General features: G+C 45.9%; 2 protein-coding genes and 1 long non-coding RNA gene across 7 annotated transcripts in view; 2 read left to right on the top strand and 1 right to left on the bottom strand.

Annotated features, from left to right (window-relative positions):
- Nucleotides 1–22,835, top strand: part of LOC126929789 (uncharacterized) — a 95,278-nt gene that overhangs the window by 59,851 nt on the left and 12,592 nt on the right. The window lies entirely within an intron of this gene.
- On the top strand, nucleotides 16–6,939 carry LOC126929780 (ral-GDS-related protein-like). Its single transcript, XM_050746442.1, has 11 exons — nucleotides 16–197; nucleotides 323–516; nucleotides 641–957; nucleotides 1,726–1,941; nucleotides 2,314–2,417; nucleotides 2,910–2,979; nucleotides 4,538–4,612; nucleotides 5,100–5,174; nucleotides 5,765–5,788; nucleotides 6,142–6,263; nucleotides 6,774–6,939. The coding sequence occupies exons 1-11, from the start codon at nucleotides 19–21 to the stop codon at nucleotides 6,811–6,813; spliced, it is 1,416 nt and encodes a 471-aa protein (XP_050602399.1). The 5' UTR covers nucleotides 16–18; the 3' UTR covers nucleotides 6,814–6,939.
- LOC126929756 (aspartate-rich protein 1-like) lies at nucleotides 3,094–22,817 on the bottom strand. Of its 4 annotated transcripts, XM_050746420.1 has the most exons (9): nucleotides 22,511–22,817; nucleotides 21,092–21,113; nucleotides 18,250–18,359; nucleotides 17,743–17,764; nucleotides 17,399–17,440; nucleotides 15,050–15,212; nucleotides 14,292–14,403; nucleotides 13,809–13,890; nucleotides 3,094–3,443 (listed from the first exon to the last, which is right to left on the bottom strand). In XM_050746420.1, exons 1-6 carry the CDS (start codon nucleotides 22,592–22,594, stop codon nucleotides 15,082–15,084), a joined length of 411 nt encoding a protein of 136 aa, XP_050602377.1. In that variant the 5' UTR covers nucleotides 22,595–22,817; the 3' UTR covers nucleotides 3,094–3,443; nucleotides 13,809–13,890; nucleotides 14,292–14,403; nucleotides 15,050–15,081. The 4 variants fall into 4 exon arrangements, 3 of the variants coding, with proteins under 3 accessions (XP_050602377.1, XP_050602378.1, XP_050602379.1); XR_007717258.1 differs by having other exon boundaries at nucleotides 13,809–14,403; nucleotides 17,588–17,764; XM_050746421.1 differs by having other exon boundaries at nucleotides 13,809–14,403.

The following is a 22,835-nucleotide window of genomic DNA, read 5'->3' as shown; positions in this document are numbered from 1 at the left end:
ACCAGAGCTGGAGCTTTAATGAGCAAGCTGCTCACAAATCTGCCTGGAGCTGCAGTCTTGAGTGCCCAGCTGCACAGTGCTGTGCTCCAGGGCCATTGGGAAGAGAATGTCAGTGGGACGCTGGGGCGCAGAAGGGTCCGTACAGCCCTGCTACATGGCCAGGTCTGCCCCTTCCAGGACAGCACTGATGGCTTGGGGTAGGGTGGGGCTGTCCTCTACACAGGCAGCAAGAGGCCAGGGACCCAGAACCACACAAGGGTGCCCTGGAGGGTTGTGTGGGAGAAGGCCAGGCCTCTGACTCAGCTGTCCACTCCATCACCAGCACCACCGGCTCCATTTTGTTCACCTGGCCCCCTGAAAACACTTCAGTTTGCTGCCAGGCCCTGCAACGGTCATCTTTCTGGATAAAGCTGGCCTTCAGGACCTTCACCTGGCCTGGACTGGGCTTGGAGGACCATCAGGGAATTGTCCTAGGCCAGTTGGTGCTTCCGGAGCCCAAGGAGGCCAAGCCAGATGGTGAGAAGACTTTCCAGGGCTGGTGTTTTCGGGGTACAATTCCCTTAAATTCCGTCCAGTCATTTCTATACTTGGAAATCCCAGTGAGGAGTGACTGGAATGGTGACCTTTTCTCCTTTTCCAGATCCTGCTCCACCTCCTGGGCAACACGCATTAACAATGCTGGCCCTGGAGCCAGCGCCACCACTGCTGGCGGAACTGCCGCCTGCTCTGGAGCCAGAGTCACCTGTAGCCCTGGATGCACAAGGATATCGACATTCAACACCAGCACCAGCACCAGGGGAAGGGCCCCCTCCAGGAACAGTGCTGGAGCCACAGTCAGCCCCAGAGTCACCCTGTCCCTGTCCCGGGACTGTCAAGAGCCAACACACTGAGGAGCGGCCTGACATCACCACCTTCCCTCCCAGGCTGCTGGCAGAGCAGCTGACCCTCATAGATGCGGTGAGCAGCTGGGCTTTGCAGGCTATGCGTCTGGCACCAGCTGTCTCAGACCAGCCTCTCCCTGAAGAGCAGCCAATGCCCTGGGTCCAGTTTCAGCCCCACTTCTTACCAACCATGGGATCTGGATGAGTTTCCTCAGCCACAAGCCTTCCCTGTCTGCATGTGGACAGCAGAGATGGGAAATCCCCCGTGCCAGCTGCACAGAGTGACTGTGCAGACTGAATGACAGGGGATGGACAGAAAGCAGGACAGGGCAGGTGATCAGTGAGGGGCAGGCAGGGCCATGGGTCACTCACCCAGCTGCTCAGGAGCCTCACTACCCTCAGCACTTATTAGGTATCTCATGCATATTAGATTCTATGGCAGACACCCAAACAGAGCCCAAGGTTGCAGTTGCTGCAAGGAAACTGCACCGGTATGGAGAGAAGGAGTAGAGGGCTGATTGGGATGGGAGGAAGTAGAGGCCTCAGGATGGGCAGGCCTGAGCCACCTTCTAGTTCTTGGAGTGAGAATGGCCTGGAAGAAAACGTCACTCTCACTTTCCACCCTTGTTGGGTTCTGGGCCATGATGCATTCAGGGCCCTCGGTGGGCAGAAAACCAAATGCAGGGACTCCCACAGGTCTGGAGCATATTTTAAAGCTTTCTCAGCTCCAGCTCTGTTCATGCCAGAGACTGTGGATGACTGTGAGCTCACTTCCTGCCTGGGACTGTGGGTGACTCTGAGCTGGGCTGTGCTGTGTCCGTGACACTCTCCTCCTCCCCCAAAGGAGCTGTTCAAGAAGGTGGAACTCTACGAATGCATGGGCTCCATCTGGGGCCAACGACATCAGAAGGGGAGTGAGCATGTGGCACCCACAGTTTGTGCCACCATTGCACACTTCAACAGGCTCACCAACTGTGTCACCACCTCCTGCCTCGGGGACCACAGCATGAGGGCCCAGGACAGGGCCAGGGTGGTGGAGCACTGGATCAAGGTGGCCAGGGTAAGCCATGGTTGGGCCTTGGGATTCCCTCTCTCAAAATGGGGAACTGCCTCTTCTCCGCCATCGGCTTTCAGGATTGGCATCTGTATCTCTAGCCTGAGCCCTGCACATCCCCTAAGCCCTTCTTCCCAGAGCTTCCCTGACCTTGACCCCCATGGCCCAGTAGTGGCTGCTCACTTCTGACCTGGGACCTTCCTTGGGTTGAACTGAAATCTTCCTAGATGAGTGACATTCACTCAGCCCCAGGTGTACCCTCCTGAGGCTCCCTGGGCCTCTGCTTCATTCAGGAAGGGAGATCTCAGCAGAGGGGGCTGAGGCTGAAGTGGGTCGGACTCCAACTCTGGACCTCACAGCTCACTCTTCCCTCTCCAGGAGTGCCTACGCCTCAACAACTTCTCCTCAGTGCACGCCATCGTCTCTGCTCTGCGCAGCAACCCAATACATCGGCTACACAAGACGTGGGCAGGAGTGTCCAGGTGAGGAGCTCCCTCCACGGGAGCACCAGAGTTGACCTAGGGACCCATAGGTCTCCCCATGTGCCCTCAACGACTCTGAAAGGTTCTTGGAGAACAGGGACGGTGGAGGTAGGGATGGGCTGGTGGGTGTGCTCACTAAGCTGCCCTGGACTCCTAGGCAAGGATTTCTAACTCAGGAGGAAGGTTTTTTAACCATCAGGAACAGACTGGAGCCAATTGGAGGCTTTCAGGTGTTTGTACCCAGCAGTGGAACTGTGTCCAGCTGGAAGCTAACTGTGAACACGCAGGGGCTCATGTGAAGTGGAGATGGCCCAGGGGAGGAGCATGACAGTCCCACCCTGGTCCTCTGGAGCCCTTGTCATCAGACGACCCCACTGGAAACTCTCACGCAGGAAGCCGAGATTCATTGAGTTTTCAAACAAAAGGGATTGGAACTCACAAATCTCCCCCGTGATTCCCAAATTTACCCTTTTTTCTTTCCTCTGTCAATAGCAAGAGCACAAAATATCTAAAAGAACTCTGCAAAAAGGACACTGCAGTGAAGAGGGACCTGCTGATCAAGGTACAGTGGAGTCTGGGTGATGCGGCACAAGTGTTTAAGGGTCAGAGAAAAGAGTGAGTTTGGAAGGACATTGGACCTGCTGTGCAGTGGTTATTTTGTAATGTTTTGACTTACCTACAAAAAGTGCACTTGAAAAATTCCCTCCAGGCCTACTTTGGGCAAACAGGAGGAAAGGTGTGTGGGTCCATGGGCGCGTGGGGGCACGGGGACAGGAGGTCCTGGAAATGGGATGTGGCAATGGCTGCTGGGCTTCTGAGTGGGGGTGATGAGCTGCAGCATTAGCAGGGCTCTGGCTCCCATGTTGGTCAATGCTGCTGGCATGGAGCTTCCTCCAGGCTGGCGGGTGGTCATTGTAGGTGGGACTTTCTTCCTTCCTCAAACTGGCAGCAATTCCTCAGGAAGCCAGGCCTCTGCTGCTGCATCTGTCTGTAGCGCACCTCCATGGGCAGGGACTGCAGTCCACACTGGGGGAAACAACAACAGAGGAAGCTCATGTGCCAGGGAGTCCAGTAGACTGCCCAGCTATGGGTACCAATGGGCAAACTCAGGACACATGTATGTGCTCGCTGGGACTCCCCGCTCTGCCCTTTGCAGACATCTGAAAATGGTCGTGTCACAGGATTCTCAACAATTAGCAGTGACAAAGGCTCATGACAAGTATCTGGGGGATCCATGCATTCCTAGGGGATCCTCCCCAACCAGATCTCCGAAACTCCATGCAAATGAGAAGGCAACATGCCACCCCACCCAGGATTCTGGAAAACCCTGCCATATCCATCAGAGATGTCGCCTCAGGAGGCCACATCCTGAGTGGAGGAAGAGAGAGTTCTGTGCATGGAACTCCCCTGGGGGATCACTGACGAGGCCAAACCGTGGATTTGGCATGGCGCAAACCCAGTTTGTGTGGCAGAGACTCCGGTGGGGCTCAGATACGCAGGTGCCATTTAACCAGGTCTCCTAAAATGCCCTGTCCCTTTCCCATCACGACTCTGCAAGGCTGGAGTCCTAGACACTCAGAGACTCCAGAGAACAAGACCCTGATGGGTGGTGGTGCTGGGATGTGGGGTGAAGGCAGCCGAGACAGAGCCTCCAGTAGGGGGAGGAGGTGCTCTCTCTCTTTTGGGGCCCTGGGGAGTCACTGCCCACTCTTGGTCTCTGTTTCTTTATCTGGAAAATGAAGGGATGCTGAGCCTGTAGTGCGGGCCTCACAGGGTGGAAATCAGGTTCGAGAAAAGAAAGCAATTGGAGGGTGCTCCTGAATGGTTCTTCCTCAGAGGGATGAGGGGGAGAACAATGACAACAGCTACAGGAAACAGTACTCAGGAGGCCCTGTGAGGTAGCTGTGGTTTTCATGGCTCTTTACAGAAGAGGAAACGGTCTCAGGGAGGCCTGGCTGTATGATTGGGTGACACACACAGGGAGTGTGGAGCTGGCCAGTGGTATGAACACTGTGCCAGGTGACTCACGCCAGTCCCTGGGGTTCCAAGTGTGGGGTGGCTGGGGTATAACTGGGGGAAGGGAAGACAGCCTCACTGTCCCTGTCCCTGACACCTGGCAGGCGGGGAGCTTTAAGGTGGCCACCCAGGAGAGGAACCCCCAGAGAGCCCAGATGAGGCTGCGGAGGCAGAATAAGGTGAGTGAGACTGTGGCATGGAGGGACCACAGGGGATCAGAGGACAGGGCTCTTTTCCCCACCAGCTGGAGACCTCCGTATCAAGACAGCGGGGGCTTCCTCCCCAGCCCTGTCCTCCTATGGCCACTGGGCCTGGAAAACCTCCATTGGACAGACCAGAGCAAGGGTCTGGGAAAGCAGAACTCAGAGTGGATGTGGGGAAGGGTAAGGCTGGGACCACAGGCCCTTGTGACTTGTTAAAATCCCACCATAGAGGTAACTAGGAGTGATTGCCAGACTTGGAGGTCAGCTGGAATAGAGGAGGCAGAGAATTGGGAAAGGCAGCTGAGGGTCTTTGGCTGCTACAACTGGGAGACCTGGGGAGGGGGGTTCTGGGAGACAGGGGCTGATGGGATTTCATGGGACAGGGCCTTGGGCAGGCACCTCACCTCAGGGTCAATACTCATCACCACTACCCCTCCCACCTCCCCACCCCTCCATGGCACAGGGCGTGGTCCCCTTCCTGGGGGATTTTCTGACTGAGTTACACAGGTTGGATTCGGCCATCCCGGATGATCTGGATGTGAGTGAGCCTGGGGCAGGCTGCTTGGGAACCAGGATCCTGAGGCTTGGGAGGAGAGGGGCCTGGACGGAGCCCTTATCTCAGCCCTTGGAAAACCTCCTCTCCCTGAGAGTCTCACAGCTGCTCCTGTGGGAGGGGGTGCCAGGCCCATCTCATTACCTCTGACTGACAGAGGCTCCACGGCAGTCACCAGTCCCTATCCCTGAGTGGTGAAGCTGCAGAGCTACCTGACTGCAACGATGCTGAGCTGTGGGCTGAGCTGGACTCAGCCTCTCCCTAGGGTAGTCCCATAATAGGAGGGTGAAATTGAGCCTTTCCAAGGGCAGGCAATTCCAGGGTCACTGAGCACTTTCTTTCTACGAGAGACCTCAGTTTCTCTGTCTGTCATCTCAGAGGGTTGGGGCAGAAGGTCCCTGAGCCTCAGCTCCCATGACCCCTGCCCTAGAGCCCAGAGCCTGAGGCAGGTTCAAGTTCTGTCATGTGCACATCCCCTGACCCTGGTGGCCCTGGCAGTAGTGCAGCATGGAAAGGGATGGGGTGGGGCTGTTGTGGGCCAGGGACCTTTCTGATGGGCTCTATCTGACTTCCAGGGCAACAGCAACAAGAGGAAGAAGGTGAACAGCTGGGGCATTCTCGTTGGATGAGGTTGGGGATGTGGACGTCACAGTCCACCCTGGGCAGGACACTCCCTGGCTCCATCCTCTACATCTTAGGTTTACTGGGAGGGTTTGACACACACAGGAGGAGGAGGAGACCTATCCCAGTGGAGAGAGTGGGAAAGGCACTGGAATCAAAGACCAGTTCCTGCCGGAGGGGCTGTTCACATCCAACTCTGAGAACAGGCTGGGGGCTGCATGGGGCCTCTTCACAGAATGGCCCCAGGGACCAGCCCCTTCTCCCTGCCTGCCAAAGGTCCCCTCAGTGTCTTCCACCCAGGCCCTGTCAGCATCCTGTCCTCTGTCTCTAGGAGGTCCGAGTTCTGCAAGAAATGCAGCTGCTCCAAGTGGCTGCCATGAATTACAGGCTTCGGCCTCTGGAGAAATTTGTAACTTCTTTCTCAAGAATGGAGCAGCTCAGTGAAAAGGAGAGGTGAGGGCCTGGCACTGGGGGCAGAAGGTGGGAGAAGGCTCTCCATTTTTTTTTTAAATGTGGTCTGGCACTGTCGCCCAGGCTGCACTGCACTGTCACCATCTCTGCTCACTGCAACATCTGCCTCCTGGGCTCAAGCCCTTCCTCAGCCGCCCAAGCAGCTGGCACTACTGCTATCCACCACCGTGTGCGGTTGTTCTCCTGTTGTTGTTCTGGTACAGGTGGGGTTTCACGATGATGTCCAGGCTGGTCTCAAACTCCTGGCCTCAAGCAATCCACCCACCTCAGCCTCCCAAAGTACTGACAGTAAAGGTGTCAGCCACCCCACCTGGCCTAGAGGAGGCTCTCCTGTGGACAGCTGCAGAGAGCCTATGGCCATGACTCCACCACCAGCATCAAGCCCTGTTGCATGGGGACTGCTGGGGACCCAGGATTCCAGCTGGGCAGGCAATGAGAAGGGACCCGATGTGTGGCTCATGGTGGCCTCACAGCTGCCTCTCTGTCCTGCAGCTACAAGCTGTCCTGTCAGCTGGAGCCCGAATCCCAGTAGGCTGGAAACATCCTGCAGTGGCTGGGCCCTATTGGGATGCTGGCCAGAACACCGGCTCTGCATCATCCTTCACCCAGACCGGAGACACCAGGAAATCACATCTAGGTGGCTGGCAGCTCAGCTACATCTTGACCCCGCTCCTCAATACCAGATACTCCTGCTGGCCAGGATCAGGTCATGGGACTTTTGCATGTCAGGCGGGAAACCATTTTATGTTTATTTTCTTTAATGTATAAGTAACGGTTTTTTTTCTTAGCTTTTGTTAAAATAAAATTTTAAAACACTATTCAGAATGTTCTATAGTTGTTGGAATGAGAACAGTAACTCCAGTGCAGTAACCGTATACCAGTCTTTAGGATTCATCGTCTAGCATGTCAAATTGAGGCTATGGCTGAACAAGTCATGGAATAGCGTTCGCGTTACACCTGCCAACCGTTTAATGTTTTCCTTCTTTATTCAAATTTTATTGCTAACTCTGTTTAAGGAAAAAAAAAAAAAAAAACAAAAAAAAAAAACACTTAAAAACCACAGTATGTCACCCAATCTATGTCAAGTGTTCTACTGACCAGTTACTCTCAAACTTAAATTCTAGTTAAATTCAAGTTCCACTGGGTTACTCTACTTTTTTAAGTTGCAAATATATAATGAATCACTTAAATATTTACTGAAGGGCTGGAGATGGGAGGTATTTATGCCAGTGGTAGGGCTGGCCTTCTCCAGAAGTCCTGTGCACAAGGGAGCTGGCCACGAGTCTCCAGGAAATACAGATAAACTTTTCCCACTATGGATCTTCCCAGACTTTCTGACACCTCTCCCCTCAGGGAACATCAAGGAAGGAGAGAATTGTTTGAACCCAATATCTAAAGGATGTCCCACAGCTTAATTTGAACACAAGAACACAAGCCCCATTGTGGTATATCAGACAAAAACAAGTCAAAGAAATCAACATTTCAGGGTCTGAAATATGATACCCCCAAATCAACACAAAATAAACACTTCAATCCAGTCCTGGAGCCACAAAGCTCCTATAAGAAAAGTGGGAGTTTATTTCAGCAAAACTTGTGTCTATGCATGCAGTTTGCAAAAAAGAAAGAAAACAAAAGCAAAAATTATCTATGGCAGCAAACCCTTAGGCCATGCAATTGATTTGGCATTACTTTTTCTTTCTTATTTTTTGTTCTTTTTGGATGGGACACAAAAATCACTGCTAACAAATATAAATACAAACACATGGGACTATACATCATTTGAGAGCTTCCGCATGGGAAAGAGAAACAATGAACCATTAAAGAAGGCATCCTGATGAGTTCATGTCCTTTGTAGGGACATGGATGAAGCTGGAAACCATCATTCTCAGCAAACTATCGCAAGAACAGAAAACCAAACACCACATGTTCTCACTCATAGGTGGGAATTGAACAGTGAGAACACTTGGACACAGGAAGGGGAACATCACACACTGGGGCCTGTGGTGGGTTCGGGGGTTGGGGGAGGGATAGAATAGGAGATATACCTAACATAAATGATGAGTTAATGGGTACAGCACATCAACGTGGCACATGTATGCATATGTAACAAACCTGCACGTTGTGCACATGTACCCTAGAACATAAAGTGTAATAATAATAAAAAAAAGAAGGCATCCTACACATTGAAAGAAAGTTCAGCAGAAACATATCTGTGAAAGGGGTTGCAATCTAACATGTATGAGAAACTAACACTACTCTGGGAAAATGAACAAAATCTAATACCCAAGCTAAAACTGGGCAAAGAACCTCAACAGGCACATCTGAAAAGTAATCACGAAATTGACTGACAGGTCAAAGAGAAGCTGCTCAACTTCACTAATCATCATCACACACATGTCTAAGTGCAAACCACACTCAGATACCTCTCACTCTCATTAGGATGAAACTTACCAAAAAAAAAAAAAAAAAACCATACATTCACAGGCAGTGGCCAATGTAGAAGTGCAGAAAAAGAGATTTTATACATTATTGGTGGGAATGTATATTACTATACACACAAAGGAAAAAAACAGTTGAAGGTGCCTTAAACATTTTACAACTACCCATTCACCTAGGAATACCACCACTGGTTACACACAGAAAGCGCATGAAATCTGTTATGTTGAAGAGATATCGGCCTTCTTATGGCAATTGAAGCACTATGCACAATAGCCAAGGTATCCAATCAACCTACCTGTTCATGCATAAATAAAGGGATAAAGAAACTGCGGTACACAATGGAATCCTCTTTGGCCATAGAAATTCATGAAACCATGTCATCTGCAACAACGTACAGAAACCTGGAGGACATGATCTTCCATGAAATGAGCCAGGAAGAGAGAAATAAACACGGCATGATTCCATGCCTGTGAGAATGAGATCAACTTTGTCTCTAAATGACTTTATCTCCTAGTAGAACATTCCACAGTAGTGAAGAGAGCCTGGGGGTTGGGGGGGCAGCACAGGAACTGGGAAATGGATGCCATGTTACACTCAGATGACAGGAATAAATTCAGCTGTTCTACTCCACAGCAGGATGTCTAGAGTTAACTGTATCCTACCATACTTTCCAAAAAAGGCTGAAAAGAAGGATTCTGAATATTGCAACCACAGAGAACTAATAAATAATAACTACACAAGGTAACAGAGATAGTCAGTCAATCCCTTGCTTTCATCATTACACAAGGTACATATGCATGGATTAAAATGTCCCGCTCTACTCTTTAATTGTATAACTTTACTAGAGAGCAAATTGGTTTTAAGGACATAGAAATAAACAATGCTGAAGTTCATGTGAGACCAGGAAATGCCCTGCATTTCCAAAGAAATTCTGAGAAATCCAAACTACATTGGATGCATGACACTCCCTGATGTGAAATTGCACTCAAACTCTAGGGACCTGCTTCCACATGGATGAGTGGAAGAGAACAGAGAACCTGTAAACCCACACACTTCATACCACCTGATGCTGCATGAAATACACAATGATGAGTAATGGGGAAAGAACTCCCTTTTCAATAGTCTTGGGATAAATGGCGAGCCATATGCAGAAGAGTAAGTAACACTAGGCATCTACTTCTCACCATGTATCAAAGTTCACTCAGATGAATGAAAGATGTAAATGGAAGAACTCAAAGTACAAAAATCCTACAAGAGACCCTAGGAAATACCCTTCTCGACAGCAGCTTTGACAAAGCATTTATATGCCTAAGACCCCCCATGACACTGCAACAACAGCAATAATCGACATGTGGGACCTAATACACTAAAGAGCCACCACACAACACAAGAAATTACCCACAGAGTAGACAGACGACATACAAGATGAGAGAAAATGTTCCCAAACTATGCACCAGACCAAGTTCTAATATCCAGAATCTACCTTAAAGACCTTACACAAATCAATTAGCAAAACCACCCTCATAATTAATAGGCAATGGATATAAACAAAGACTTCTCAAAAGATGATGATGAGCAAACAACGAATTGAAAATATGCTCAACCTAATTATCAGAGAAATATAAATCAAAAGCACAATGAGATCTATCTCACGCTGGTCAGAATGGGGATAACGCAGTTAAAAAAAAAAAAGGACACTGGCGAGGCAGCAGAGAAAGAGGACACTGGTCCACTTTTGGTGAAAATGCAAAGTAGTTCAGACACCATGGAAAGCACTTCGGAGAGATTGCTCAAAGAACTTGAACCAGAACTACCATCTGACCCAGCAATCCCACCACTGGGGTATACACAGAGGAAAAGAAATCCTTCTCTCCAAAACACACATGCACACAAATGGTCATGGCAGCAGTATTTACAATGGCAAACACATGAAATCAGCCTAGGTACCCGTCAACAGTGGATCAGAAAAGGAAAATGTGGTACATATATACCACAAAAAACTAGGCAGCCATTAAAAAGAAAAAAAAAGAGAAGGAAATCATGTCCTTGGCAGCAACATGAAAGGAGCTGGAGGCCATTATCTAAAGAGAAATAAGGAAAAAACAGAACACCAAATACCACATGTTCTCGCTTATAAGGTGGAGCTAACATTGAATACACCCTACCGTAAAAGTGAAAACAACAGACACTGGTGACTATCCGATGAAAAAGGATGAAGGCATGAGGTATGTGCTGAAGACCTACCTGGTGGGTACACCCACTGCCTGCATGATAAGGTTGCTTGGACCCCAAGTCTCAGTGTCATGGAATATACCAAAGACAGTAACTAATCTGCATTTGTACCCTTTAGTCTATAATAAACATAGAAATTATGTCACAAAATACAAACTTAGAAGTTAAAAGCATGAATGAAAAACACAAACTTTTATAATTATCCAAACAATCTTTTATTGGCATAAACTAAGAAAGTGGACAGAATGAGTAAACCAAATATTCAACCCCAATTTACATATAGTGAACACGTTTTTCAAAAGAACACCAAAAAGATGCAATGGGAAAAAAAGAGCCTGTTCAATAGATGATTTTGAGCAAACTGAATATTCACATACAGAACACTGAAATAGGACCCTTATGTCACGCAACACAAAAATCAATGCAAAATACATTAAAGACCTAAAACTCAATTCTGAAACCACAAAACTCCTACAAGAAAACATAGGGTGTGCATTATTTTAGAAAAGAAATCCATACATGTAGGCTGCTAAAGGTATTTAAAAATATTAAACCAAAGGAAACACTCCAAGAAAACACCCATAGACAAGGTAATGGCTTGGCATTTTCACTGAAAAGCTGGAGACCCGGTTCCACAGAACAGTGGAACACATTAGAAGACCCAGATATAAACCTGCACACCTGAAACCATTGATATTTGAAAAAAAAAAAAAAAAAACAACAAAAATAAGCAATGGAGAAAGGACTCCCTATCAGCAAGTGGTGCCGAGATAAGTGACCTAGCTAGATGCAGAAGAAATAACACTGGGCCCCTATGTCTCACCACGTACAGAAAGCAACTCAAAAGGAATCAAAGATTGAAAAGTAAAACGCTGGGCTGGACACAGTGGCTCATTCCTGGAATCCAAGCACACTGGGAGGTCGAAGCAGGCGGATGACTTGAGGTCCTGGTGTTCGAGACCACCCTGGCCGACATGGTGAAGACGATGTCTAAGAAAAAACCAAAAGTTAGCTGGGCATGGTGGCACGTGCCTGTACTCCCAGCTACTCAGGAGAATGAGGCAGAAGAATCACTTGAACCCAGAAGCTGGAAAGTGCAGTGAGCCGAGATCACTCCATTGCATTCCAGCCTGTATGAGAGAGTGAGACTTGGTCTGTAAATAAATATGTAAATACATAAAAATCCAATACCTGAAACTATTAAAAAAAAGAATCCTGCATGAGAATCTAGCAAATACCCTTCTTGACAGAGGCTTTGGCAAAGCATTTATATGTCAAGTCCCCAAAAGCAATGGCAACAAAAACAATTACTGATAAGTGGGACCTAAAACACAAAAGAGCTGCTGCACAGAACAAGAAACAACCACAGAGTCAGCACACAGCCTATAGAATGAGGGAAAACATTCCCCATCTACACATCTGAAAAACTTCTAATATCTACGATTTACCATAAAGACCTTAAACAAATAAAATCAGAAAAAAAACAACAACAACAACAACAAGTTATAAAAGGGCAAGGAACATGAACACTTAAAAGGAGGTGTACCAGTAACTAACGAGCATGAAAACATGTTCGATCTCACTGATCATCAGAGAAATGCAAATCAGAAACATACTGAGATAAGATCTACACTGGTCAGAATGGCAATTATGACACACAGTCCACAACAATAGAGGCTGCTGGGGCAGATGAGCAAAGAAATGCAGGTCCACTGTTGGGGCAAATGCAAACTAGTTCAGATCCCCTGGGGAGCAGTGTGGACATTTCTCAAAGAACCTCAAAGAGAACTACCACCGAACGCTGCAACCCCACTCCTAAGGATCTATAAAAAGGAAAATCCTTCCATCCAAAACTCACATACACTCCTATGTTCACGGCAGTACTACTCACAATGGTAAAGACATGAATCAGCCTTGATGCCCATCAGCAGTGGATAAGAGAAAGGAAATGTGGTACATACACACCACGGAACACTACACAGTCATAAAACACAAATACATGCTCTTACCAGAAACCTGGACAGAGCCATAGGCCATTATGAACAAAAGGCAAGAACAGAACACCAAAATTTTCAGAACAGCTGCAAAGGTCAGTTGTCAATGTTCTCTCCACAGAGAAACCATAACTCTGGAGCTCACGGAGGTGCCAGACTCTGAAACTTCATTATGATGCTACCTTTACACAGATCAAATTGTCCCTTGCACCCGCTGGTTATACACACCTACTCTATGGCAATGAAACTGCTGTCCCATTTTGGTAACGCTCATTCTCACCGGAGTGAGATGATATCTGAGTGTGGTTTTGATTGACTTCTTGTGAGGATCAGTAATGTTGATTCAGAATGTTTTACCCGTGCATCCTTCTCAGGTCTTCAGGTTCTTTGCCCAGTCTTACACATCAAATTGAAACAAGTTCATGATAACTTGGCAAACATCTCTAACCACAGCAAAATGTAAATCAAAACCACACTTAGATATTGGTAACAGGTACAGAGTGACACTGAGACACAATGAATCTGTTCTGGTGTTCTATTGCACAGCAGGGTGACTAGGTGACTAGGGTCAACAGAATCTAGAAAATTTTTTCAAAATCAGCTGGAAAATACGGTTCTGAATATTCTCTCCACAGAGAAATAATAATGATGGAAGGTCACAGAGATGCCAGATATGATGATTTGATCATGATACTACACATACATATGTCAAAATGTCCCTTGCACCCTTGAGTTGTGTGTGTGTGGGTGAATGTATATACCCACACACACACACACTCTATAGAAACAAAACTGCCATCAAATGTTGCTAGTATTCATTCTAACTGGAGTGAGATGAAATCTGAGTGTGATTTTCACTTACACTTTTGTGTGCATCAGCGATGGTGAGAATCTTCTCTTTGACCTGTGCATCAACCTCATGTCTTCAGGTCCTCTGCCCAGTCCTACACAACAAATTAAAAACAAATTCACAATAACATAGCAAGTACCACTTATCACACACACACAAAAATAAAAAACACACTCAAGATTCCATCTCACTCTACATGCAACAGATGCTAAAAGAAAAAAGTTGAAACATATGAAAACACAATCCAATCAAGGTGTGGATTTCCGGAGGAGGCACTTGTCTCCACATGTGGTGGGAAATGGTAAACTAGTATGCACACTAAAGAAACCACTTGGATGTTCCTTGAAATCCTAAAACTACAACTACCATTTTCTCCAGCAATTCTATTCCTAGGTATATACACAGAGGACATGATCAGGACATGGAAGAGATTATCTGTCATCCCAGGTGGCATTCAGCCCTATGCTCAAAAGCCAAGAAAAGAAATCAGCCTACCTGTCCATCCACAGATGAAGGGATGAAGAATCTCTGGTACACAGACAGGATGGAATACTTTTATGCCATCAAAATTCATGGAATCCTATCATTTCCAGCAACATGGCTGCACCTGCAGATATTCTGTTCAATCACATCAGAAAGGCAGACAAAGACCAAGCCTGCATGTTCTCACTCATGTGGGAGCTGAAAACTTTAACTCACTGAAGGTGAAAATACAGTAGTGGTCACCACAGACTAGGTGGAGGACAGGACCTCAAGGATTGGCAATAGGTACACAGAGAGTTACAGGAGAGGAATACATTCTGGTATTCCACTCCAAAGCAGGGCGATGATACTTAACAATATGGTTATGCCGTTTTCAAAGTACCTACCAAGGAGGATACTGAATGTTCACACATCGAAGATATCAAACTTACACGTGGTCACAAGCATGGGAAACTCCCTGATTTTATCCATACTCAAGGTATACAAACAAGTATCACAATGTCCCAATGCACCCCTAATTCTGGACATGAAGTGTAAAACAAACGTTTTATGAAATGTTAACAATACACGGCTAAATGTTCACATGGATCCACTGAAGACCCAAGGAACCTGAATATGCAAAGCAATTCTAGGGAATACAAACTCAATTGGAGGCCACACACTCCCCAATTTCAAATTACATGTAACACCTCCACTCATCCAAAGACTACAGTAGTGGCATAAAAATGAATCCATCAACCTAGGGACTTAAGAGAATCTAAAACACACACCTGCAGTCAACACATTCTTTTTCAAAGAATGCCTAGAAGATGCAATGAGGCCATGTGCTGTGGCTCACACCTGTACTTCCAGCAGTTTCAGAGACCGAGTTGGGCAGATCTCTTGAGGTCAGGAGTTTCAGACCAGCTTGGCCAAAATGGTGAAATCCTATCTCTAGTAAAAATACAAAAGATATTAGTCAGGTGTGGTGGTGCACAGCAGCAATCCCAGACACTTGGGAAGATGAGGCAGGAGAATCACTCGAAGCAAGGAGGCGGAGGTGGCAGAGAGCTGAGATCTCACCACTGCACTCCAGTCTGGGTGAGAGCATGAGTGGGACTGTGTCCCCAAGGGGAAAAAGGATGAGATGAGGAGTCAGCAGTCTGTTCAATTGAGCAGTCTGAAATGACTGGATAGCCACATACAAAAGAATGAAATAAGACGTTGACGTTATACAATACACAAACACAAACTCGAAATACATTAAACCCTAAACACAAGACCTAAAAGCATAAAACTGCTGCAGGAAAACACAGAGTGAGCTTAAGTGAGGAAAACCTGAATCTAAGCTCACAGGATATAAAAGCAAACAACAGACAAAAGAGAAAAATAGAAAAAAAACCACTTCCAACAACAGAAGTCAAAAACTCTAGTTTTTGTTATTGACTTTACCTTACAAAAACAATCACTGCTACTCAGGCACGGTGGCTCACACCTGTAAACCCAGGACTTTGGGAGGCTGAGGTGGGTGGATCACCTGAGGTCAGGAGTTTCGAGACCAGCCTGGCCAACATGGTGAAACCCCTTATCTACATACAAAAATTAGGTGGGCGTGGTGACAGTTGTCTGTAATCCCAGCTACTCAGGAAGCTGAGGCAGGAGAATCACTTGAACCCAGGAGGCAGAGGTTGCAGTGAGCCAAGATTGCACCACTGCACTCCAGTCTGGGCAACAAAGTGAGATACTGTCTCAAAAAAAAAAAAAAAAGAAGACGTTCAAGTGATCAACCAACATGAAAAAATGCACAACCTCAGTGCAATGCAACTCCCAAACACAATAAGATATCATCTCACGTTGGTCACAATGGGTAATTTTCCAAAGTCAAAACAACATGCTGGCGAGGCAGCAAAGGAAAGGGAACGCTGCTACACTCTTGGTCAATGTGAAAACTAGTTCACACTGTGGAAACCAGTTGAGAGATTCTCAAAAAACTTAAAACAGAACTACCATCAGACCCAGCAATTCCACGACACTTGGTATCTACCCAAAAGACAATAAATCATTCTATCAAAAGACACATGCTCTCCCGCATTCATGGCCATGCCATTCACAAGAACAAAGATGTGGAAGCGTCCTAGGTGACCAGCAACAGTGGATTTCAGTTTTTGTTTTTTTTTTTTTTTAATGTGGTGCATACACATCACAAAATACTACACAGCCATAAGAAGAACACACAATCATGTCCTAAGCAGCATGGATAGACCTGGGGCTTATTATGTTTAAGCAAACCAAGGCAAGAACAGCAATCCAAATACTCAAAAAAAAGAAAAAAGAAAGAAAGAAACAAAAAGTCTAGAACTTGAGTGATGAATGTCAACTTACAGAACAAAACCAAAGCCAAATTTTTGAAGACAGGAAATAGTGTGATACTATCTTTTGTGGGAACTCTTGGCTTCCCCCAAAATTAGAGAACTGGGGAGAAAGAAGCCTCAGCTCAGAATCTGTGACTGGGTTGGAAGTGGAGGCTGGAAATGTGCTCAAGGTCAAACTTTCCTCCTCCCTTCAAAGGAGCCTGGAGTTTTACCAATGAGCCTAGAGTGAATATTCACCCCACCTCCACCCCGGGAGATCCCTTTAAACCAGGAGTGCACAGTGAGGACAGAAACATGAATGTGCACTAACAAGTCCTGAAAGTTCAGAGGGTGATTCTCGATTTCCCCATGGCACACAGCAGAAGAACTGTGTCTCTAGGTTCCAGGAAATGCCTGTGAGAGAGCTGTGTCCCCCAGATTCCCTTCATCACACATGACACCCAGTGCTTAAGCCTACACCCCTTGTGACCAATCCCAAGGAGTGTTGACTAATCTAAACCAAAGGCTCTGATGTTCCACAGGAAAAGAAAAGAGCAGGTGGACTGCAAAGAGAATCTCTCATGAACGCAGCACCCTCATAGCCCATACAGACAGTTCTTACCATGATGCCAAGAAACTGAAAACAACAAGCCAGACCTCACACACATTTCCATTTTCCTTCTGATTTCATACCCCCTCCTTCAGTCCCTCCTCACGATCAGCAGGGATAACCTGGAGTCTCCTGGGAACCTTTCCCCATTGGGTTTTTCCTGGCACGTAGTTCCCTACCTGGATGAGTCTCCTCATCACTTATACTCTCCAGCATCAAGTCTTTAGAAACAAAAACACCAGGATAAGTCATTAGAGAGTGTGACTCACCCACTCCTCCTACGTTAGCTGAAGCTGAATGATGGGCTTTTCTCCCACCCCAGGCTGCTTCTTACATGATCCCCTCATCTTTCTTCTGGATTGACAAACCTTCCTACAGCTTCTTGGGCCAGAGTTCTATACTGGCAAAATCACTTTCATGAGAATCCCAAGCCTCTTTCCCAGCAGGAACCCAGAAACAGGTTTCTATACAATGAAGCTAGCAAGTTTTTCCCTCGGGAAGTGAGTTATTTCATGGTACATACCTTTTCCTTTCCAAGATCTTATCTGCAATTATATAAAAGAAAACATTATGAGAATCAGATTCTGCTGTGCGCTTCACACAGATCTGTTATTCTCTTGACAATGATAAAAAACCAGAAGGCAGTACAGTGATTGAGCCAAAGGTCAAAATCCCAAAGACTAGCACAGAGGATAGCTATAGAAAAACAAGACCTCTATTCACAGAATTTACCTTTAAATTTAATTTGATATGCAAACGCACAATGCTTCATCCAAGGAGGAAAACTAGTATTGTGGAAAATGCCTCAGTATTGCAGTTGATAATGGATGCTGTCATTTAAAAGCAGCATAGTGTACCATGTATCAGTTGGGAAGACACGCTTACTGAATTCCAGCCCCACAAAGACAATAGTGTACAGTGTACATATATATATAATGTACATTGCCAGGTTTTCAAATCAAAATTAATTGAGAAGTAAAGAATCAGGAAAGCAACATTGATGTAGAAGACAAAAAAGGGGGGATCTTACCTGGACATCATCATCATCATCATCACAATCAACATCACCATCATCGTCATCATCATCTTCATCTTTGCATTGTGGTGAGCATCTTAAAAACAGGCCATCCTCAGGACGAGCTGGAAGGACACAGAAGAAAGATCAGTGCACCGGTGGTTGGTGACTGTGAGTCACTCAGGGAGCTTTGCTGGATGTGGTGTATGGAGGTGGTTGATATACAAGAATGGACTGAGTTGATACTGGGCTACTCCCCTGAGTGGAAGATGGATGGCAGAGGAGGGGAGCTGGAAAGACATGAGACATGGAGACCTTGGCTTCGTACTAGAGGCATCGGGCAGCAACACAAAACAGTCAACCCAAAATGGAACTAAAATGCACACTGAGGGTCAATGGAAGAGTGCCTTCCTGCCTCTCAAATGTTTTGAAACTCTTCTAAACAAACAGCCATTTCTTAGTGTATTCAAGACCGTGTCAGTACACTAGAATCTAATCATGCTGATACTACATTTAGCATCTGTTTTAAAGGATTTATTACTTGATTAAAAGCCTATTTTAGGGGTGAAATGGACTCAATTTTACCCAAAGCACTCTATTCTATTAATCACACATTCTTTTTCATAGAGATCATTAAAAAATTCAATATTAAAATGCTACAATTAAAAATAGTCATGATTTCCCATTTGTAAGTCTTATTCTAGAACGACTTCTACACACCCTTTTGGGGCCCTGTGATGAGGGGACTTCAGCACCCCCTGTGTGACTCTCCCTGGGGAGATTCCCTAAAAATCAAGCTTCATTCAAACAGGCCAAGCTCACACAGCCAGCTCTACCTACACCAGTGAAGCTGAGAGACGTGACTTTGACCACTTTCTGCCATGAAGATAAGTTTAAAAGTTCAAATACACATTATCTACTGAAATGAGGAAATGTATACCAATAGAAATGAACAAATTCATGAAAAAATGTACACGAGTATGGGGGTGATTTTTGGTTAACTAGCTTACATAAAAATTATTTTTTTGGCTGAGTACTCTGGCTCACACCTGTAATCCCAGCACTTTGGGAGGCTGAGGCAGGTGGATGACCTGAGGTCAGGAGGTCATGATCAGCTTGGCCAACATGGTGAAACCCCATTTCTACTAAAAATACAAAAAGTTAGCCAAGCATGGTGGTGAGCGCCTGTGATCCCAGCTACTCAGGAGTCTCAGGCAGGAGAATTGCTTGAACCTGGGAGGCAGATGTTACAGTGAGCCGAGATCATGCCATTGCACTCCAGCCTGGGCAAGAAGAGTGAACCTCCATCCCTCTCTCTCTCTCTCTCTCTCTCTCTCTCTCTCCCCCCGTCTCTCTCTCTCTCTTTCTCTCTCTCTCTCACTCTCTCTCTCTCTCTCTTTCTATATATATATATATACGATGATACCTATTCATTCAGAATACAAAATATTGGTATAGGAAATCAAAAATTCTTATCAGTCATGTTAAATCTAACTTATCAGCTGTCAACATGAAGATCCTAGGAAATAAGGAAGGTACAAATAAGTGGAAAGGCATCCTGTATTCATGGATAGGAAGACTAAACCTGACTAACACACAATACTACAGACATGATCTACAGACTCACAACAATTGCTATCAAACTGGTAACACAGCCATCTGTGCAGAAATGGAAAAGATAATCCTATAATTTTAACGAATTTTATGTGCCTTATGTAACCATGATGACGTTAAAAAAAATAGTGTTAGAGGATGCAAGTTCATGAGATTGAAATGCACACACACACAAACATACACAAAATACAGATATACAGAGAGTATGTTTCTAGCGTAGGGGCACTCATAAGTTTCACAGATATAGAGAGCCCAGAATTAAATGCACACATATACAGTAAATTGATCTTCAACAAAGGTGTCAAAAATACACAATGGGGGGAAAGGAAAGCCTCTTCAACAAATGATGGTAAAACTGCATATTCTCATTCAAATGAAGAAATAGAATGCTGACAGTGTCCTCAAGGTTGTGCTTCTCGCTCCATTTCCAAGACACTGGAGCTTTTGCACTGAGCCCAGATTGAACTTTCATTCTGTCCTCCACGCCGAGGAAGAGCTCTTGATACCAGAGGTAAGCAGGGAAAAACAGACAAATGAGTGTGCTGCCAGGAAAACTTAACAGTTCATAAGGTGAGGATCAATCTCTCCTATGCCTCTGGGCACACCACAGAATTTTGTCTCCAGCATTAAGTAACTGCCTGTGATAGAACTCTGTCCTAAACTAAAGGCTTTGAGATTTTGCAGTGGCAGAGGCAGGAAAGAGCAGGTGTTCTAGAAAGATCATCTTTAAATAATAAATAAGAAGAGGTGATCAAAAACACAGGATACTCAAAATCTCATCAACTCAAAAGAACAAACTTCACTTACATTTACTTTTTCTTTTTCTCTTTCTACACCCTCCCTCAGCCTCCCAAGCAGCAGGTATAACATGAAGGCTCCTGGAAATGCTCTGTTATTAGACCGCACTTGAAATCTTCTTACTTATCTAGAAAGGTATCCTCTTCCCTGCTGAGATTCTCCAGAATCCACTCTTTAGAACCACCAACATCAGGATAAGTCAGGGAGAGGTGCACTCACTTCTCCGCCTCCAGGTGAAGACACACGGACTTACACAAAATCTCCTGGTTGGTCCTCTGGGTTCACACACATTTCTACAGCCCCTCTGGTCATACGTATACACTTGCAAATCATTTGCTCTCACCAGATCCCCAATATTTTTAAACAGGAACCCAGATTAAGGTTTCTATATATTAAAGCCAGCAAGTTTGTTTTCTCAGAAAGTGAGTTAGTTCAAGGTACATACCCAGGACAGGTGATGGTAAAATCTGCAATGAGACAAAAGAAGATGCCATGAGGATCAGATCAATTCTGCTACACCCCTTACACAGATCTGTAGTCTCTTGATGACTTCAGAAAGCTACCTGTGAAACAGTGGTGAGTCAAAGTCAAAGTCAAAGGCCAAACATTCTAGAAGAGAGGACACTCATGGAAAAGACAAGAGCTTTTCCCACAAAATTTATCCTTGACGTTGATTTAGGTTAGTAAATGCACAATGCCTAATCCAAGGAGAAAAACTGGTGTGGAGGAAAACGTCTCTGCATTACAGTTGGTGATGGATGCCGTCCTTCAAAACATCCTAGTGTGTCATGTATAAGATGAAAGGAAACTGCCACTGAACTCCATCCTCACAAAGAGAATAGTGTGTGTCATACATAATGTGCCTTGTCATATTTTTATATCAAAATTAATTGAGAAGGAAAGAAATCAGATGAAGGAAATAATGTATACAGTGGTCCATTTTTAACACAAAGTGCCTTGGACCGGTTTAGGTCAGCAAAGGACAGAAAAATAGGATAAGCCAGGCTCCTGATTGGATGGGCAATACCTGCTCATTGGGGCCCCTCTCCTCCCCATTTAGTTGCCCTCACTTCAACCAAAGAAGATTAGTCTAAGATGAAAGTTTACTAGCCTGGAAAATAGCTCATTTTGTCTGTTCTTCTCAGCCTGCCCAGCTACTTAGGTCATAAGTCAAATACTTGAAGTGCCCCTGAGCTGACTAGGATAGCAATGCATTGTGGGCTGCAACAAAATGCAGTAAGACAACTCTAAAAAATACCTAAAGTCTCTCCCCAAAAATCAATAGGCAACACCTGGGAAGATTGTGACCCCTCAGTTCTCAGCCTATGAGGAACCAGGGAAGGGACCTGCACACTAGGGGATAAATTGCTTGTGGAAAGTGTGCTGGGTGTGTCTGCCCATCAGACACCGGATCTTGCAACACTGTCATTAAAAGTCTCACTTTCTGCCAGTTGGAGTGGCTCACACCTGTAATCCGAACACTTTGGGAAGCTGAGGTGGGCAGATTACCTGAGGTCCAGAGTTCGAGACCAGTCTGGCCAACATGCTGAAACACCATCTCCACTAAGAATACAAAAATTAGCTGGGCATGGGGACACATGCGTGTAATCCAAGCTACTCGGGAGGTTGTGGCAGGAGAATTCATTGAGCCCAGGAGATGGAGCTGAGATTGCACCACTGGACTCCGGCCTGGCCAACTGAGCGAGACTCTGTCTCAAAAAGAAAAAAAAAAAAAAAGGAAAGAACATTTCACTCTTGCTGTTTTTCAGCTCCCTGAGGCCATTCTTTGGGTTTGGACTGGTGAGTTTGTTTCTCACATCAGAAAACCAACATTTCCTTAGAAGACAAAGAAAGGTGTTCTTACCTGGACATCATCATCACCATCATCATCATCACCCCAGTCATCATCTTCACTTGGTGGTAGGCATACTAAACTCAGGTTGTCCATAGAAGAAGCTGGAAGGACACAAGAAAGATCAGTGCACCGATGGTTGGTGACTGTGAGTCACTCAGGGAGCTTTTCTGGATGTGGTGTATGGAGGTGGTTGATTAACAAGCATGGACTGAGTTGATGCTCGGCTATTCCCCTGAGTGGAAGAGGGATGGCAAAGGAGGGGATCAGGAAAGACATGAGACATGGAGGCCTTGGCCTTGTACTAAAGACATCATGCAGCAACACAAAACAGTCA

This window comes from Macaca thibetana, chromosome 10, assembly GCF_024542745.1.
Source record: "Macaca thibetana thibetana isolate TM-01 chromosome 10, ASM2454274v1, whole genome shotgun sequence".
In the NCBI taxonomy this organism is placed as follows: domain Eukaryota; kingdom Metazoa; phylum Chordata; class Mammalia; order Primates; family Cercopithecidae; genus Macaca; species Macaca thibetana.
The sequence above is the reverse complement of the archived record's forward strand: the minus strand, read 5'-3'. Positions and strand labels throughout refer to the sequence as shown.

Excerpts from the sequence above, each read along its gene's own strand:
- LOC126929780 (XM_050746442.1), top strand. The coding sequence starts at position 19 with ATGAGCAAGCTGCTCACAAATCTGCCTGGAGCTGCAGTCTTGAGTGCC. Across the intron at positions 517-640 it reads CAAGGAGGCCAAGCCAGATG|ATCCTGCTCCACCTCCTGGG; the intron begins GTGAGAAGACTT and ends CTCCTTTTCCAG. Across the intron at positions 5,789-6,141 it reads ACAGCAACAAGAGGAAGAAG|GAGGTCCGAGTTCTGCAAGA; the intron begins GTGAACAGCTGG and ends CTCTGTCTCTAG.
- LOC126929756 (XM_050746421.1), bottom strand. The coding sequence starts at position 22,594 with ATGGACAACCTGAGTTTAGTATGCCTACCACCAAGTGAAGATGATGAC. Across the intron at positions 18,360-21,091 it reads TTTACCATCACCTGTCCTGG|CTCGTCCTGAGGATGGCCTG; the intron begins GTATGTACCTTG and ends GTGTCCTTCCAG. Across the intron at positions 17,441-17,742 it reads AAGATCTTGGAAAGGAAAAG|ACTTGATGCTGGAGAGTATA; the intron begins GTATGTACCATG and ends TTGTTTCTAAAG.